The sequence below is a fragment of the Mustela erminea genome, chromosome 2, assembly GCF_009829155.1.
Source record: "Mustela erminea isolate mMusErm1 chromosome 2, mMusErm1.Pri, whole genome shotgun sequence".
Lineage (NCBI taxonomy): Eukaryota > Metazoa > Chordata > Mammalia > Carnivora > Mustelidae > Mustela > Mustela erminea.
This window is the reverse complement of record NC_045615.1, coordinates 39,215,883-39,235,182: the sequence shown is the minus strand read 5'-3', so window position 1 is coordinate 39,235,182 and position 19,300 is coordinate 39,215,883. Positions and strand designations below refer to the sequence as shown.

The 19,300-nt window shown below is 35.5% G+C and overlaps 1 protein-coding gene across 2 annotated transcripts in view; it reads left to right on the top strand.

The window, feature by feature from the left end:
- GLRB (glycine receptor beta) overlaps positions 1–19,300 on the top strand; it is a 100,761-nt gene that overhangs the window by 63,796 nt on the left and 17,665 nt on the right. For both annotated transcript variants that reach the window (XM_032332695.1, XM_032332694.1), the window contains 2 exons: positions 2,112–2,264; positions 15,624–15,916. In XM_032332695.1, coding sequence (XP_032188586.1) covers positions 2,112–2,264; positions 15,624–15,916 — 446 coding nt within the window. The remainder of the gene's footprint in view (positions 1–2,111; positions 2,265–15,623; positions 15,917–19,300) is intronic.

Below are 19,300 nucleotides of genomic sequence, written 5' to 3'. Positions count from 1 at the left end.
GATCAAGAAATGTTTCTCATAAAAGTTTATGGAGCAAATCACTATTATATCCAAGCATATATTTTATTGTCGAATTCATCCCAGTCCTGGGAAGCTCCCCTAGTGGGTGCCTTCATAAAAGAAGGGGGTGGAAACCAGCTTCAGACTATAGGAGTCCTGTTATTTAGGCTGTTATTTAAACGTGGTGGGATGGAATGCAAAATTCATTTTAGAGTGAGCAACCCTAGAGTAAGTTGTTGTAATATTTGTGACAATTTAGGGTACCTAAAAATATGCAGTAAACACATACATGTTGTTCTCTATCTCACAGGCACTAGGTACACATAAAATGAACTTGAGTAAGTGATACTATTGCAAAGCCAGGTACTTCAGAACCACTTTTAGGAGGTACCGTGACTCTCTTAACTGCGGAAAACTGGAATTATGAAAGATTCTATTTTGGAAATTTTGCACATGATTTTTAGTTAGAAACATGTTCTTATTTTTGCAGGCAGGAAGTTAAGATGAGTGGTGGGAAGACACAAGGGAGGGAGTTTTCATTGTTTGACCTCTTGTATCTTTTAAAAACCTGTGAATAATTTAAATTGATTTTCTACTTTTAATGTACTTAAAAAAGAAGACAAACATGCTGTTTTTGTTTGTTTGTTTGTTTTGTTTTGTTTTATATAATTTGGAAACATTTGGCATAATTAGAATTTACTTAAGTTCCAGTCAGTTCTTAATTTTTGTTACATTAGCCCCAATATTCTAATCTCTCAGAGTTAGCAATGATTATAATTCTCATGGGGAAAAGGATAAATTTCTGGTCTAAGCTACTTAATAAGAGGATGTGAATAGCTGTTCTTTTATTTAACATTTTTTAAGATCCTATTGTGTGCCAGTATCACCATAGGTATCATTAATGAATGAATTTGAAGATTGTTCTAGTGCTAGAAGTGTGTATATTCTTCCTAACTAGGAAGATTAAGTAAATGTTACTTTTAAAATATAAAATAGCAAAAAAAAAATATTGTCCTTTCCCCATAATTATTATATTTATTTATTCATTTATTTATTTTAGCATTTTGAAATACTGGTGTTTAAGGTAAACACAATTGGAGACATATTAACTTTCTGTTATTTGCACATAGCCTTGCTTTTTTCTGAATGGTAAATGAGATTTTTATCAAAATTAAGCACTTCAAGCATTAACTATTGTATTTAAATTGCTAACTGAAAGGACTAAAGCATTTTTTTAAAAAAAGTCTCAAACATCTAGAAGTCTCTTTTCTATTCCAGTGCTAGAAGAATATCTTGTCACTTATTTTGTTTCTCAAGTCAGCAAAGGCTCTGATGAGGCTGCCCATAATTTGTGATTAATTTGGGGGACTAGTTGGTATCATGGCATCCCTAGAATTATGTTGTAAGGCAATTTCTGCATTTGTCTCAGCTTCTGACAATGAAGTCCTTTCCCTCATAAAGCACGTTTGAGCGCCTGGAGTGACAGATGGGACAGAATTGAGAGGAATATCAGATAACTACCCTGTATAATATTTTATCTCTATAGCCTGAAAACATGTATTTCTTATCCTTGCTAAGATTTACTTACAATATGCTTAATTTTTTAAGGTTTAAGTATGCATAGGAGTTATTGTAGACTGCTATGCTTTCTAGATAAGAAGTGGTACATGTAGCCGAAAAATTATACTGACAATACATAGTCGTGGAATGTTTCTTTTTAGACTTGTTCCACTTTGATTTACTGCTCCCTATATGACTCCTTCAGATCAGTTGCTCTGACAGTGCCCATGGGTAATGAAAAGTTTAAGTTCATTGCCAATTCCCTGAACAAAGACTTAAAAGCTGTGACCCTGACATAGTGGAACAGCATGTGGTATCTATTTCTCAACATCATAATAAGGTTGTGAAAGGTCAGGTGAGACGGGTCCTATCATGTCAACCTTTACACCAAATAAATTATATATTTATAAGAGAAAACTCTCTTTGTGGAATTTACTTTGTGAAACTGTCTCAAATGGAAGTGACTTATAATTTACAGGTACATTATTGGTTTTTGCTGTTGTAGGTAGGTGGGCCCCTCTGATTTCTAACATAAAGTTTGTTTCCAAAAGGGTACTACACCTGTGTGGAAGTCATCTTCACCCTGAGGAGACAGGTCGGCTTTTACATGATGGGTGTTTATGCCCCAACCTTGCTGATAGTGGTTCTCTCCTGGCTGTCCTTCTGGATCAACCCAGATGCAAGTGCTGCCCGAGTGCCCCTGGGTAAAGTATTCTGTGCTTTTCTCTCGTGTCAGGAATGAGTTATGTCCTTACATAACTCACTATATACTCAACACTTTTAAAATAGACTTTTAGAATTGAAGGCAACCTTATTCTCATCTGTTTTTAGACTTCCCTCAAAACTTGACCTTGAGGGTACCTGGGTGGCTGAGTGGGTTAAGCCTCTGCCTTCAGCTCAGGTCATGGTCTCAGGGTCCTGGGAGCAAGCCCCACATTGGGCTCTCTGCTTAGCAGGGAGCTTGCTTCCCCTCCCCTCTCTCTGCCTGCCTCTCTGCCTACTTGTGATCTATCTCTCTGTCAAATAAAATAAATAAATCTTAAAAAAAAAAACAAACTTGACCTTTAACTAGAATTTCTCAATGTTTATGAACTCCATAATTAAACCAAGTTTTTTTTTTCTTTTCATATATTTGGATATTTTAAACAGTTAATCTATCCTACTTTGACTTTCATGCAATAATTATTAAGTAATTTTCACAGATAACTAAAATCTAAACTCCCCAAGAGTGCCAAACTAAACATAAAACTATTTTGATGGGACTCTTTCTAAATTATATTGTATACCATCTCATACTCTTCAACCGGGAATATGTGATACAGTGTATTTTTTTAAACATGACTTCATGTCATTTTCTTAAACATCAGTTATTGTGTGCTCTATCATCAGGACTGGCTAGGGAGAAGAAGAGCTGGTTATCCCTGCTCCTCCATTTGTTATTTTTAATGCTCTGCCACACAGAAACAGCATCAGCCAGTCTTGAAAACTGTGTCTATATAGGGGTGAAAAAGTCTTTGCTTCATGAAATAATCAAGAGATCTTCTAATGGATGAATTGATTAAACTTAAAAATAAGAACATTGTTATAACAAATTTTGATTGTTTATAATGTTTTAAGATGTTTCATTACTGTGTGTGTATGTGTGTGTGTGTGTGTGTTTTCTGAATATCACCTGGAACTTATATAGGTAAGACTGTGGTATATCTGGCCTCTTAGGGACTGGTTGCAGCACTTTTTTTTCCATTGAAAAGAGCTTGTGCAAATCTCCCTCCTGACAGAGTAGGGGAATTAAATGAAATACAGATTTTAAAGAGTAGGCAACCAGGAAAGAAGCAATGAAAGTGACGGTTTTACCTGGGTAAGAAATGTGATGGTTTGTCTTTAATAAGAGCCACAGAGACCAAATCTATATCTTAATAACCAGAAATGTGGGAAATTTCATCCTACTGGTTATGTATCTGGAATAAAGACAGAGACAACCAGGATTAACTCTTTTAGGGGATGAGAATGAACTATGTAGTATACTGTACTGAGAATAAAACTCCTAAAAAACTAGATTTGTGTCAGACTTGTCAAAAATATCATGCATTTCCCCCAAATAGTTAATTTTTTGCTTATTAGGAATATCATGCAGGGATATAAATTGAAATGTCAGGCTTCCAAGAATACTCTGGAGACATTTCAATCCCTGACATATTCTTGAAGGATTTTTCTCTGTAAATCCCCATCTATTACAAGACTTCTGTCATGAAGTCCCTTAACTTTCCAGTTAATATCCAGTGGAACTGTTGTATGAAGTAAACATGCTTAATGGTTGAAAGTCAGTCTCTTCCGTTAAATCTGGATTTGAATTCCTGCTCTCTGCTTACTAGCTATGAAGGTTTGGACAACAAGCAGATCTAATCTCTGTAAGCCTACTCTGTTAAAATGTTGATAGGGATGAAAAACTACTCAAAGGGTTAATTGGAAGATTGAAAATATGAGTGGAAGGTGCTTATTACCCATTCAGGAGTTAATAATATGCCTCATTTATTCATAACAGTTTATAAAGCACTTTTACACAATAGATTCATTTAGCAAGTATTTATTGTGCACCAACTATGTACTAAGCAATGTTCAAGAAGATGGGCATATAGTTAAAGTAAATAGAAAATAGATAAAATAGATAAAACAAAAGAAAAACACTGAGCCTCAATGAGTGTACTTTTTCTTGGAAAGAAAGAGACATCAAATAAGCACAATATGTAATCTCTAAGATGATGATATATAACTTCCAGTTATAGAACAAATAAGTCCTAGAGATAAGAAGTACAGCATAGGGAATATAATCCATAATACTATAATAACAAGGTATGATGGCAGAATACATTTAATCATGGTGAGCATTGAACACTCAATAGAATTGTCAAATCACTTTATTGTACACCTAAAACTAATATAGCATTGTATGTCAACTCTACTTCAATTTAAGAGAGTTCAGGGACAGCAGCCTGCTTGTCAGGAAATTCTCAGAAGGAAGTGATATTGGATAAAAATGTGACAGAGGTGAAGAAATGAATCACTGTGTGTATCTAGGAAAGAATAAGCTGGGATTGTGATGATCAAGTCCAGCATTCCTGAGGCAGGAGCATGCTTGGAATATTTTTGGGAATGCCAAGGCCAATGTGGCTGGAGCAGAATGAGTGAAAGTGTGATTAGTAGATGAGGTCAGAAAGACAGCAGTGTTGAGGAGACCATGTAACATCTCCTAAGGCATTCTGATGATTTTGACTGAAATGGGAAGACCTTGAGGGCTTTTACATGTGATCTGCTTTAAATTTTAATAGATTCTCTTTGTCTACTTTGTGTAGAACCCATTAAAAGGGGGTTTGGGTGGGAGCAGGGAAGGCAGTTATTAGGAAGCTCTAGTAATCCAGGTGAAACAATCACAGTATTGCTAGGGGGTAGAGACGCGTATAAATAGATGATGGTTATGGTAGACATAATGAGATTTGCAGATGTGTTGTATGTCAGATTTAAGAAAGCAGATCCAAGGCTAACTTCAAGGGTTTTTCTGGCTGAAAAGCCAGGAGGATGAAGCTGCCACTAAATTAAATGGGAAAATCTGTGGGCAAAGTATGTTTGAGAAGTTGGGCAGACCAGGAGCTTCTTTTTGGACATGTTAAGTCCGAGATATCTTTTAGGTAGAGTTATCAGGTATTCAATTGGATATACAAGACTGGGGTTTCTAGGAAAGATTAAGGCTGGTGGTAAGAACTTCAGATTTATCAGCATATAGATGATCTTTAAAGGGAGACTGGATTATGGGTAGAGAAGACGTCTCAGAACTCAACCCCTGAGACTGAGAAGATGAGTGACAACCAACATGATGTAGCTTCCTGGGAGCCAAATGGAGAAAGCATTTCTAGGTGAAGGGAGTGATCAGTTAAGCTGCTTGTAAACCAAGTAAGTTTGGGGCTAAATATTGTCATTGGATTCAGCAGCCTGAGGAAGTCACTAGTGTCCATGATAAGGACAGTTTCCGTAGAGTTACAAGAGGAAAGCTTGGTTGGAGTGACTTCAAGTGAGAATAGGAGGGGAGGAACTATTGGCATCCAGTATAAACAACCCATTGGAGATTGTTAACTGTGAAAAGAAAAAGAGAATAGGGAAATAGCTGGGGTGGGAATAGGAGTTGACAGGTTTTGGGGTTTTGTTTTTAAGGTGGACAAAATCATATTATGTTTATTTTTGGTGGAAAACAAGCATTAACAAAGGAAAAAATGAGAGCTGGAAGAAGTGTAGGAGCAGAATCCTTGAGAAGTGAGAGGGAATGAGATCTGGTGGACAGACTGGACTTTACTAGGACAAAGTGGATTTGTTCCAGGGATCAGCAAACTCCTGTAAAAGGCCTGATAGTAAATATTCCATGTTTTAGTTTCAGGTGTACAATGTAGTGATTCAGCCCTTATATACATTACTCAGTGCTCATCATAAGTGTACTCTTAATCTCCTTCACCCTCTTTTACCCATCCCCAATCCTTGTCGCCTCTAGTAACCATCACTTTGTTCTCTATAGTTAAGAGTCTGTTTTTTAATTTGTCTCTCTCTGTGTTTTTTTTAATTTTGTTTTTTTTCTTAAATTTCTTAAATTCCACATGTGAATAGTATATATATATATATGTATAGCATTTGTCCTTCTCTGACTTATTTTGCTTAACATTAGAATTTCTAGCTCAATCCATGTTGTTGTAAATGACAATTTCATAATTTTTATGTCTGAATAATATTTCATGGTATGTTTACATGTGTGTATGTATGGGTATATATGTGGTATATGCAAACACATACATACCACATTTTCTTTATTCATCTATGGATGGATATTTGGGCTGCTTCCATAATTTGGTTATCGCAAATAATGCTGTAATAAACATGAGGAACATATATCCCTTTGGAATAGTGTTTCTGTATTTTTATGGTAAATACCTGGTACTGTAATTACTGGATGTAATTCTGGGTAGTTCTATTTTTAATTTTTTGAGGAACCTCCTTACTGTTTTCCACAGTGGTTGCACCAGTTTGCATTCCCACCAACAGTATACAAGAGCTCTTTTTTTCCACATCCTCACCACAACCTCACTTGTTGTTTCTTGTGTTTTTGATTTTAGCCATTCTGACAGGTGTGAGATGATATCAAAATATGTTTTACTTTTATGAAATACTACTATAGAGTTTATCAAAAAGATGGTACCATTTGCTTCACATACTCCCTAACATTTACCAGTTACTTCACATACTCCCTAACATTTAATTTTCTCACCTTATTGTAGTTCTGTAGTGTAATGTTGAATAGAATTGTTGATACAGGGGATATTCCTGTTTCTGGGTAGAAATAACTGAGCCACTCATTATTGGGTGTGGTAGTAGCTGTAGATTTTTTGTAGCTGTCTTAATTGGGTTGCATAGATTCCATTTTCTCTCTAGTTGGCTCAGAGTTGTTTTTTTTTTAACATGTATGATAAAATTTGAGTGAATTTGGATTGAGTTTAAATTTGATTGAATTTTGCCAAATACGTTTTATGCATATTTTTAAGTATTTAGATGGGTTTTCATATTTATTTTGGTGAATTATATTGATGGATTTCTTGATGTTACATGAGTTGCAAAAATTATTAGCACAAAAATATGTTGATAATATTTCTTTATCCCTTTAATGTCTGGCTGTAGTGGTATTCCAGATTTTGTTCCTGATATTGTTAAATTGTAAATTCTCTTTATTCTTAATCATTCTAGCTAAAGGCTTGCCCATTTCTTGACATTTTCTTTTTCTTTTTTTTTTTTTAAAGATTTTATTTATTTGACACTCAGAGATCACAAGTAGACAGAGAGGCAGGCAGAGAGAGAGGAGGAAGCAGGCTCCCCGCTGAGCAGAGAGCACGATGTGGGGCTTGATCCCAGGACCCTGGGATCTTGTCCTGAGCCGAAGGCAGAGGCCTCAACCCACTGAGCCACTCAGGCGCCCCTCTTGACATTTTCAAAATCTCAAATTTCATTTCATTTATCTCTTCTATTTTCCTTTTTGTTGATTTTTAGCTCTTTATTAAATTTTTTTTAATTAGTTTGCATTTAATTGGATATTTTTGATGCTGAAAGTGGGAACTCAGATCATTTTTAGATTTTTTTCCCTAGTATGAGCATTTAAAGTTATTAATATCCCTATAAGCACTACTTCAGCTACTATTCACAAAATTTGATATATATTTTTTCATCTTCTTTCCGTTAAAAATATTTTCTGTTTTTTTTTTTGTGATTTCTTCTTGGCTTATGGATTTTGTTTGATTTCCAAATATTTAGAGTTTTAGTAAGTACTGGAACATGATTTTAATTTTATTTTAATGCTTTCTGATTTTGTCAGAATATGATTTCAAACATTTGTTTATCAGAACTGTTTTTTATGGCCCAGACCAGTATATGTCTCCTGGTAACTATACCATGTTCACTTGCAAAGTATATTTGTCATCATTGGGTGTAGTGTTCTGTAAATATCAATGGAGTCAAGTTGATTGATAGTACTATTGAAGTCTTTTATGTCTTTTGTCTAGTTATTTTTATAGCTATTGGTGAGAGAGTTATTAAATATCTTACACTATAAAAATTATGCTTCATGTATTTGGAAGCTCTGTTATTAAACCATTACATATTTGTGATTTTATCTAAAAAGGAAATCTTATTACTTTAATGTATGATTTAATGTATCATGGTACTTTAATAAAAAGATATTCCATTCAAATGGAAACAAAACTGGAGTAGCTATACTTACATTAACAAAATAGATTTTTTTTAAAGATTTTATTTATTTATTTCACATACAGAGATCACAAGGAGGCAGAGAGGCAGGCAGAGAGAGAGGAGGAAGCAGGATCCCCACTGAGCAGAGAGCCCGATGTGGGGCTCGATCCACAGGACCCTGGGATCATGACCTGAGCTGAAGGCAGAGGCTTTAACCCACTGAGACACCCAGGTGCCCTAACAAAATAGATTTTTAAATACAGACTGTAGGGGCACCTGGGTGGCTCAGTCGGTTAAGTGTCCACCTTTGGCTCAGGTCATGATCCCAGAGTCCTAGGATCAAGCACTGCATCAGGTCCCCTGTTCAGTGGGGAGTCTGCTTCTCCCTCTGCCTCTCATCCCACTCATGCTCTCTCTCACTATCTCTCCAATAAATAAATTCTTTTTTAAAAAAAAGGAGACTATAATGAGACAAAGAAGGGCATTACATAATGACAAAGAGGCCAATCCAACAAGAGAACATAATATTTGTAAATATTTATGCACCCAGCATAGGAGCACATAAATATATAAAGCAAATATTCACAGACTTAAAGGGAGAAATAGACAGCAATACATAATAGAAGGAGACTCTAATGCCCCATTTATACCAATGGATAGACCATCCAGACAGAAGATCAATAAACATCAGCCTTAAGCAGCATGTTAGAACATATGGACTTAACAGATACAGAATATTGCATCTCAGAGCAACAGAATACATATTCTCAAGTGTACATAGAGCATTTTCCAAGATAGATCATATGTTAGGCTGAAAAACAAGCTTTAATAAATTTAAGAGGATCGAAGTCACATCAAGCAGTTTTTCAAACCACAATGGTATTACACCAGAAATTACAAAGATTTCTTTATTTGAAAGAGAGAGTGCATGTGCATGTGAGTGGAGGGAAGGGGCAGAGGGAGACGGGGAGAGAGAATCTCAAGCATATTCTCTACTGAGCACAGAGCCTGACACAGGGCTCAGTCTCATGGCTGTGGTCATGACCTGAGCCCAAACCAAGTGTTGGAAGTTTAAGCAACTGAGCACCCCAGGTGTCCCTGAAATTAGAAATTAATTACACAAAGAAAACTTCAAAATTGACACATTTCTGGATATTAGACAGCATGCAACTGAACAACCAATGGGTCAAAAAATCAAAAGAGAAATTAAAAATACCTTGAGACAAATGAAAATGAAAGGTAACATACCAAAATTTATAGATGTAACAAATGTAGTTTTAAGAGGGAAGTTCATAGTGATAAATGTTTACTTCAAGAAACAAGAGAAATTACATATAAACAACCCAACTGTATGCCTGTAGGAACTATAAAGAAGAAGAACAAATTAAGTCAGAAGTAAGTAGATGGAAGGAAATAAAGATGATAGTAGAAATAAATGGAGATGAAAAGGACAAGAAAAAAGATCAATGAAACTAAAAGCTGTCTCTTTGAAAACAAACAAATTTAGCTAGATTCACATAGAAAGAAAGAGAAAATGCTCAGATCACTAAAATCAGGAAAAAAGAGATGTTACAACTGTTATCAACAAAAATGAAGGGTCACAAGAGACTATTAGGAACAATTATACACCAATAAACAGATAGCCTAGAGGAAATGGATAAACATACAACCTACCAATCCCAATCATAATAAAATAGCAAATTCAAACAGATGGATTACCAGCAAGGAGATTGAATCAATAATCATAAACCTCCCCAAAAGCAAAAGTCCTAGACTGGACAGCATCACTGGCGAGTTTTTTCAAACATTTAACATTTTTTCTCAAACTCTTCCAAAAAATAGAAAACAGAAGAATTCTTCCAAACATTTAACAAGGTCAGCATTACTTTGGTACCAAAAACAGACAAAAATGCCACACACTAAAAAGATTACAGGCCAATATTCGTGGTGAATACACATGCAAAAATTCTCAACAAAATATGATTTAAGAGTACATTAAAATGATCATACACCATGATCAAGTGAAATTCTTTCCAGAGATGCAAGAATGATTCAACATCTGTACATTGGTCAGTGTGATACACCACATTAACAAAATGAATGATAAAACCCCTATGATCTGTAGATACAGAAAAAGCATTTGATACATTTAACATTCTTTTATGATTTAAAAATATACTCTCAAGAAAGTAGATATAGAGAGACTGTACCTCAACATAATAAAATCTATATGTAACAAGACCACAGTCAACATATTATACTCAACAATGTAAAGCTGAAAGCTTTTTATCTAAGATCAGGAATAAGACAAGGTTATCCACTCTTGCTATTTTTATTTAACATAGTATTGGAAGTCCTAGACAGAGCAATTAGGCAAGATAAAGAAATAAAAAACATCTAAATTGGAAAGGAAGAATTAAACTGTCACTATTTGCAGATGACATATTATATACAGAAAACCCTGAACACTGCATCAAAAAATGGCTAGAATTAATAAATGAATTCAGTATAGTTGCAAGGTACAAATTCAACACATAAAAATCTGTTGTGTTTCTTTATGCTAATTATGAACTATAAAAGAGATTTAGAAAATCCTATTTGCAATTGCATTAAAAAGTATAAAATATTTAGGAATAAATTTAACAAAGGATATAAATGAGCTATATACTGAAAACTACATGTTATTAAATAAATTGAAGACAGTGCAAAAAAATGGAAAGATATTCCATACCCATGGATTAGAAGATTAATATTGTTAAAATGTCTATATTACTCCAAGCAGTATACAAATTCAGTGGAATCTTTATCAAAATTCCAATAGCATTTTTCTCAGAAATAGAATAATCCTAAAAATTGTATGTAGTTACAAAAAAATCCTGAATAGCCAGACCAGTCTTGACAAAGAAAAGCAAAACTGAAAGTATCCACACTCCCTGATTTCAAACTATACTACAAAGCTATAGCAGTTAAAACAATATGGTATTGACATGAAAAATAGACACACAGATTAATTAAACAAAATAGAGAGCCTAGAAAAAACCCATGCATATAGAGTCAATTAATTTACGATGGCAGAGCCAAAAATATACAGCTGGGGAAGGACAGTCTCCTCAGTAGTTCCGGGAAAATTGGACAGTCACCAGCAAACTGGACCACTGTCTTATACATGTGCAAAAATTAATGCCAAATGGATTAAAGACTAAGTATTAGACCTGAAACCATAATCTTTTAACAGAAAACAGCTTATTAGGATAAGCTCCCTGACATAGGGCTTGGTGATGATTTTTTGAGTCTGACATCAAGAGCATAAATAAACAAATGGGACTGTATCAAACTAAAAAGCTTCTGCACAGCAAAGGAAACCATCAATTAAAATGAAAAAACAACCTACTGAATTGGAGAAAATAATTGCAAATCATATATCTGATATGTTATCATATGATATGATATGTTATCATATGATATGATATGCTAATATCCAAAATATACAAAGACTTATACAACTCAATAGCAAACAAAACAAAACAAAACAAAATAAAAGTCCAGTTAAAAAATGGGCAGAAGACTTGAATAAATGTTTTTCCAAGAGATTTACAGAGGGCCAGTAAACACATGAAAAGACACTGGATATTCTCCCAATCTTGTTTTGATTTACCTTTAACATTGTTAACAAACATGAAAGCTCCCTCTATGAATTTTAGGTGAAGACTTTTGTCCTTAGTTACTTCTTTAAGTAGGGGAATAACTATGCAAACAACTATAGAACTAACTGTTATAAATTATACAGAACATTCCCTTTCTCTGGTACATAAAACACTTGAACTGCTGCTAAAAAGGAATTTTTTTAACAAATAACTTCCAGTCAAAAAGATTTGATAATTTAGGTTACAACTCAGACCTCTAGCAGACCACACATACATACATTTCGTTCTTATACTCTTTTCATCTGGAGCAGGACCTCTTTCAGAAATGTCAAAAAGTCTTTTTGGATTTTAGTTTGGACATGATATTAATAATGGTTTTCCTTCAGTATCCTTTGATTAAGGCATTCTGAAATGATAACATCCCAATATAATTCAGTAGTACTTCTAAATGAATTTTCATTTTATCAATCACAATTCCACATCTATGAATTTGATAAATAGTTTATCACTTAATGGTATAAAAATTATTTGGAGTTTAGACAGATATGTGAACACTTGAAGTTACTTCTTGACCGGTTCATGGCATTTGTTATTACATTAGCATTTGATTCTACTCTCTGGCTCCATCCTTATTGCCGCAAATGGCAAGATCTCATTTTTTTATGGCTGAATAATATTACACTGTACACACACACACACACACACACACACACCCCACATCTCCACATTTTCTTTATCCATTCATCTATCATTGGGCACTTGGTTGCTTTCATATCTTGCTATTGTAAATAATCCTGCAGTAAACTTAAGGATACATATATCTTTTCAAATTAGAGATTTCATTTGCTTTGAGTAGATACCCAGCAGTGGAATTTCCTTTGATTGGCTTATGATTTATTAAAATGCAGATAAAAATTCACTATGCATTACTTAATAATGAAGTAATTTTATTTGAAGAATGTATTAAGATAATGTCACAATGTTTGTCTAAAGGAATATTATTTGCTCAGATTTTCTTTTTAAAAAAGATTTTATTTATTTGTTGAGAGAGAGAGAGAGAGAGAATATATGAGTGGCGGTTGGGATGGAGGGAGAGAGAGAGAGAGAGAAATCTGAAGCAGACTCTGTGCTGAGGGCAGAGCCTGAGGCAGGGCTCAGTTTCACACCGCAAGATCATGACCTGAGCTGAAATCAAGAGTTGGCCACTTTGCTGACTGAGCCAGCCAGGTGCCCCATGATTTGCTATTTTAGGATTACAAAAACAAGATATTTCCTGTTTTAATATGATTTCCTAAAGAGAAGGCATGCAATGATATTCACATTCTCCTCCTCCAGAGCTCATCTCCATTTCTATTCTTTTGCCTTTGAAATGATAAAAATTCTAATAGAATTGACTATCATGGTTTCTAACTTAATACCTGGAATTATAAATACCTCCTTTCTCCCCCCACCCCACATCTATTAATGTCATACCATTCCTTTTAAAAGACAGTCCCTTCTCTCTTTCTTTGGTTTCCTTTCTCTGAAATTCCAGCATCTTTTCCTCACAAAGCTTTCTGCATTTTCAGCATGACCTCCATCTTCGTATTGGCTGATCTTTCTTTCCTTTTACAAAACTCTCACGTGCTTTGTGCTCTGTCATGGTCATCAGTTTCTTGGCCTTTATCTAACCTAACTCAGTATTTTCATTACCAAAGTCATTATCTCTTCTAAGTCTCTTCTTCCCATCTTTCATGGGTACTTTTCTAGTTATTCTGTTTTTCAGATAATTTTCTCAATCTTTTCCTTCTTCCTTCAATCAATAGCCAAGTCTTTTAAAATGTTCTCTTCAAAATCCTTTTGATATTAGTCCTATTCTTCTTTTCTCATGCTTTCTTTCTAAAACTGCTGTTTTTTTCCTTTCTTAGTCTGTTTTGTATATCCTTACCAGAGTAATGTTTCTGACATTCTTTTGATAATGTCATTTCTCTTCCCTCAGCTTACAGTTTCTTAATATTTTCTACCAAATATGGTAAATTCATTATAGGGCTTTTAAGACCCACTATAATCTGACATTATTCTCCACTTTCTCATGGAGTTTCTAATATATCAAAAAATATTCAGGTATACTACTAAGTTTGATATATTCTCTGTTATTGATGAACATGAAATGCTATGGAAACATGGAGAATAGTGTGTCAATATATTCTATCTCAAGGAATTAAGTAAAGCTTATTTTTGATTGATAGGTTGACAGATAACATTTGATTAAGAATAGAAAAATTGACTTGGAAATATCATTTGCCAAATTAATGCCCATAGGCATAACTCACTGTAGTTTCAAGAAATAAGTGATAGGACCTTGGATTTGTATGTTATTTTCTACTTCAGGTTGGTAACATTAGGACCTATATTAACTTTTAAAATATAGTCCTATTAATTAGTTCTTAGTTTTCCTCAGGACTAAGGATAATTAGTTTAATAGCATATAGGATGTTTATCAAGTCTTTATATTCTAAGTAATATTGTTTCCATCCACTAGAAACCTTTCTTTCTAATAGAGACTATTTAAACTCTTGCATACTTACAAAAAAACAAACCAACAAACTCTGTAACTTTCAAGAGCCTCAGAATTCAACTGATCGAATATATTTTTCAATGTTTTAACTGATTATTAATACTAATATAGTACTTACCATATTTTCAAAGCAAGAGAAAAGAGAGCCAAGTACATCTTTATTAGGATAACATATCATTAACTCTCAGGGGTGGTCAAATCTAAGAATTAAAATGTGTAATTTGCCCATAAGTGAAATGGACTCACAGAGTCAAGGCAAACCTATTTCCTACATGGCTGAAAGTGAGTCTCCCTTAACATCATATGAGATTTTTTCTGATCCAGTGTATTATTGGTAGTTAGTGCCAGTGGGTCATATTTGCCCATCCCTTCTTCTGAAAATATGAAGGAAGGGAAAGAAAGACTAAAGGGAAAGGCTGGGAATATGGCAAGTGGAAAGAAAAGGAGAGATATAAATTAATGCAATTTTCCTTTAGGATCTTAAAATTATTTGACTGAAATTGAAATATAACCAGTTAGCTTTCCATAAGTGGTTAATATTACATAGCAGAATATTAGTCTTTCCTTGAAAAGCTGAAATCATTTGTTTCCCTGAAATAATCAGGAATACTCTATCTTTATCTTTTCTATTAGATTTTGTTTTTTAATTGTGAACCTTATCAGAAAATTGTTTTGTATGTTCTATTCTTGCTCAGGTTTAGTTCTTCATAGGGTAAAATTCAGTTCTATAACTGTCTAAAATAAAGTGGAAAAATTAAATAACTAATTAGAGAGCTTTGTGGCTTTCTTTGAGATACTATAAAATAGTTTTTAGACATCTACAGTATTTAAACCCGGTCTAAATTGTGTTTTTACACGTTGGTTTAAATTTCTGTTTACTTTTAAATATTAAATATTTATAAAAATATCCAACTACATTCACAAATCATAAGATAAAAAGTATGTTATTATTGTTTTTTCTACTCTTTGAGCTTGAAAGAGACCTGAGGAGCATTGCAACTTACTGGAGAGGGATATTTTCCAAAAGTAATGTTTGCAGAACGTTTCACAGGGGTAAAAAACAACTTTAACTCCCATTTCTATTTCTGTAGGTATCTTCTCGGTACTCAGCTTGGCCTCTGAGTGTACAACCCTTGCTGCCGAACTTCCCAAAGTATCCTACGTGAAAGCTCTTGATGTATGGCTCATTGCTTGTCTTCTCTTTGGGTTTGCTTCCCTGGTGGAGTATGCTGTCGTCCAGGTGATGTTGAATAACCCCAAAAGAGTTGAAGCAGAAAAAGCCAGAATTGCTAAGGCTGAGCAAGCAGATGGAAAAGGTGGAAATGCTGCTAAAAAGAATACTGTCAATGGTACAGGCACTCCTGTTCACATTAGCACTTTGCAGGTAAGATTGAAACTGTCCAGGGAAATTCTCTCCCCCATCCTCTCTGAAGTATCAGGAGAAAGATACTTTTCTGTGGGTGTGAAGGTTTGATAGAATTGGTGTTCACTCATTTTCTTTCACAGAAAAAAAGGAACTGTACACAGCATACTTTTTGGAAAAAAATAAAAATAAAAAAACCCTTAGGTTAAATACTAATTAAGAAACAGGAATCCACACTGTATCAAATTTCCAGAACACTTTCCATGGAGTTTAATGGTACATTTCTGCTTTGATGGCTACCTTTGAATGTGGAGATCTTGCCAAAATATATACCTTCTGACTGTTTCTCACTATACCCATAGTTTAGTATCTGTCCAGCCTAGTGGGGAGTGCTTACAGAATTGGACATTGCCTTATCACTTGATCATAGATTTAAGAATAATAGACAATGCCTTTAGATTCTGATAAATTCTGGAGCAGTAGGCTATTTCATGGATTAAATATAGCTATCCACTGGGGGAGGGGCCGGCTCCCGGCAAGCAGCGGAGCAACGGCACACAAAATCAGGACTTTTAAAAGTCTGTTCCGCTGAGGGACATCGCTCCAGCGGCTAAACCGGGACGAAGCCCACGCGGGGTCAGCGTGGCCTCAGGTCCCGCAGGGTCACAGAAGGATCGGGGGTGTCTGAGTGTCGCAGAGCTTGCGGGTATTGGAACGGGAAAGCCGGCTACAGAGACAGAGCCGACAGTAAGCTCACAGCTCGGTGTTACCTTGAACTGGTCGCAGGCTCGGTGAGCTCGGAGCGCGGCCGGAGGTCAGGCAGACGGGAGTAACTGGGCGCTGTTCTCTGAGGGCACACTGAGGAGTGGGGCCTTGGGCTCTCGGATCCTCCAGGCCAGAGACCAGGAGGCCGCATTTGTATTCCTGTCCTCCGGAACTCTACGGAAAGCGCTCAGGGAACAGGAGCTCCTGAAAGCAAACCCCCCCCCCCCCCCCCCCCCCCCCCGGATTACTCACCCCGGCCCCTGATAAGGGCGGTGCAATTCCACCTGGGGCAAAGACACTTGAGAATCACTACACCAGGCCCCTCCCCCAGAAGATCAACAAGAAATCCAGCCGAGACCAAGTTCACCTACCAAGGAGTGCGGTTTCAATACCAAGGAGAGCAGCAGAATTCCAGAGGAGGAGAAAGCAAAGCACGGACTCATGGCTTTTTCCCTGTGATTTTTTTTAGTCTTGCAGTTAATTTAATTTTTTTCTTTTTCATTTTTTGTTTTTTTTCTCGCCTTCTGGTTAATTTTTTTTTAACTTTTACCTTTTTCTTTTTTAACGTTTTTTAACTAGTTTATCTAATATATATATTTTTTCTTTTTTATATTTTTCTTATTTTTTTTTAATTCTTTTCTTTTCTTTTTTTTTCTTTTTTCTTTTTTTTTTTTCTTTCTTCCTTTTTGAACCTCTTTTTATCCCCTTTGTCCCCCCCTCACGATTTGGGATCTCTTCTAATTTGGTTAAAGCATATTTTCCTGGGGTTGTTGCCACCCTTTTAGTATTTTACTTGCTCATTAATATACTCTTATCTGGACAAAATGACAAGATGGAAAAATTCAACACAAAAAAAAGAACAAGAGGCAGTACCAAAGGCTAGGGACCTAATCAATAAAAACATTGGTAATATGTCAGATCTAGAGTTCAGAATGACAATTCTCAAGGTTCTAGCCGGGCTCGAAAAAGGCATGGAAGATATTAGAGAAACCCTCTCGAGAGATATAAAAGCCCTTTCTGGAGAAATAAAAGAACTAAAATCTAACCAAGTTGAAATCAAAAAAGCTATTAATGAGGTGCAATAAAAAATGGAGGCTCTCACTGCTAGGATGAATGAGGCAGAAGAAAGAATTAGTGATATAGAAGACCAAATGATAGAGAATAAAGAAGCTGAGCAAAAGAGGGACAAACAGCTACTGGACCACGAGGGGAGAATTCGAGAGATAAGTGACACCATAAGACGAAACAACATTAGAATAATTGGGATTCCAGAAGAAGAAGAAAGAGAGAGGGGAGCAGAAGGTATACTGGAGAGAATTGTTGGGGAGAATTTCCCCAATATGGCAAAGGGAACGAGCATCAAAATTCAGGAGGTTCAGAGAATGCCCCTCAAAATCAATAAGAATAGGCCCACACCCCGTCACCTAATAGTAAAATTTACAAGTCTCAGTGACAAAGAGAAAATTCTGAAAGCAGCCCGGGACAAGAAGTCTGTAACATACAATGGTAAAAATATTAGATTGGCAGCTGACTTATCCACAGAGACCTGGCAGGCCAGAAAGAGCTGGCATGATATTTTCAGAGCACTAAACGAGAAAAACATGCAGCCAAGAATACTATATCCAGCTAGGCTATCATTGAAAATAGAAGGAGAGATGAAAAGCTTCCAGGACAAACAAAAACTGAAAGAATTTGCAAACACCAAACCAGCTCTACAGGAAATATTGAAAGGGTCCTCTAAGCAAAGAGAGAGCCTACAAGTGGTAGATCAGAAAGGAACAGAGACCATATACAGTAACAGTCACCTTACAGGCAATACAATGGCACTAAATTCATATCTCTCAATAGTTACCCTGAATGTTAATGGGCTAAATGCCCCTTTCAAAAGACACAGGGTATCAGAATGGATAAAAAAAACAAAACCCATCTATATGTTGCCTCCAGGAAACTCATTTTAAGCCCAAAGACCCCTCCAGATTTAAAGTGAGGGGGTGGAAAAGAATTTACCATGCTAATGGACATCAGAAGAAAGCAGGAGTGGCAATCCTTATATCAGATCAATTAGATTTTAAGCCAAAGACTATAATAAGAGATGAGGAAGGACACTATATAATACTCAAAGGGTCTGTCCAACAAGAAGATTTAACAATTTTAAATATCTATGCCCCCAACGTGGGAGCAGCCAACTATATAAACCAATTAATAACAAAATCAAAGAAACACATCAACAATAATACAATAATAGTAGAGTACTTTAACACTGCCTTCACTGAAATGGACAGATCATCCAAGCAAAAGATGGGCAAGGAAATAAAGGCCTTAAACGACACACTGGACCAGATGGACATCACAGATATATTCAGAACATTTCATCCCAAAGCAACAGAATACACATTCTTCTCTAGTGCACATGGAACATTCTCCAGAATAGATCACATCCTCGGTCCTAAATCAGGACTCAACCGGTATCAAAAGATTGGGATCATTCCCTGCATATTTTCAGACCACAATGCTCTAAAGCTAGAACTCAACCACAAAAGGAAGTTTGGAAAGAACCCAAATACATGGAGACTAAACAGCATCCTTCTAAAGAATGAATGGGTCAACCGGGAAATTAAAGAAGAATTGAAAAAAATCATG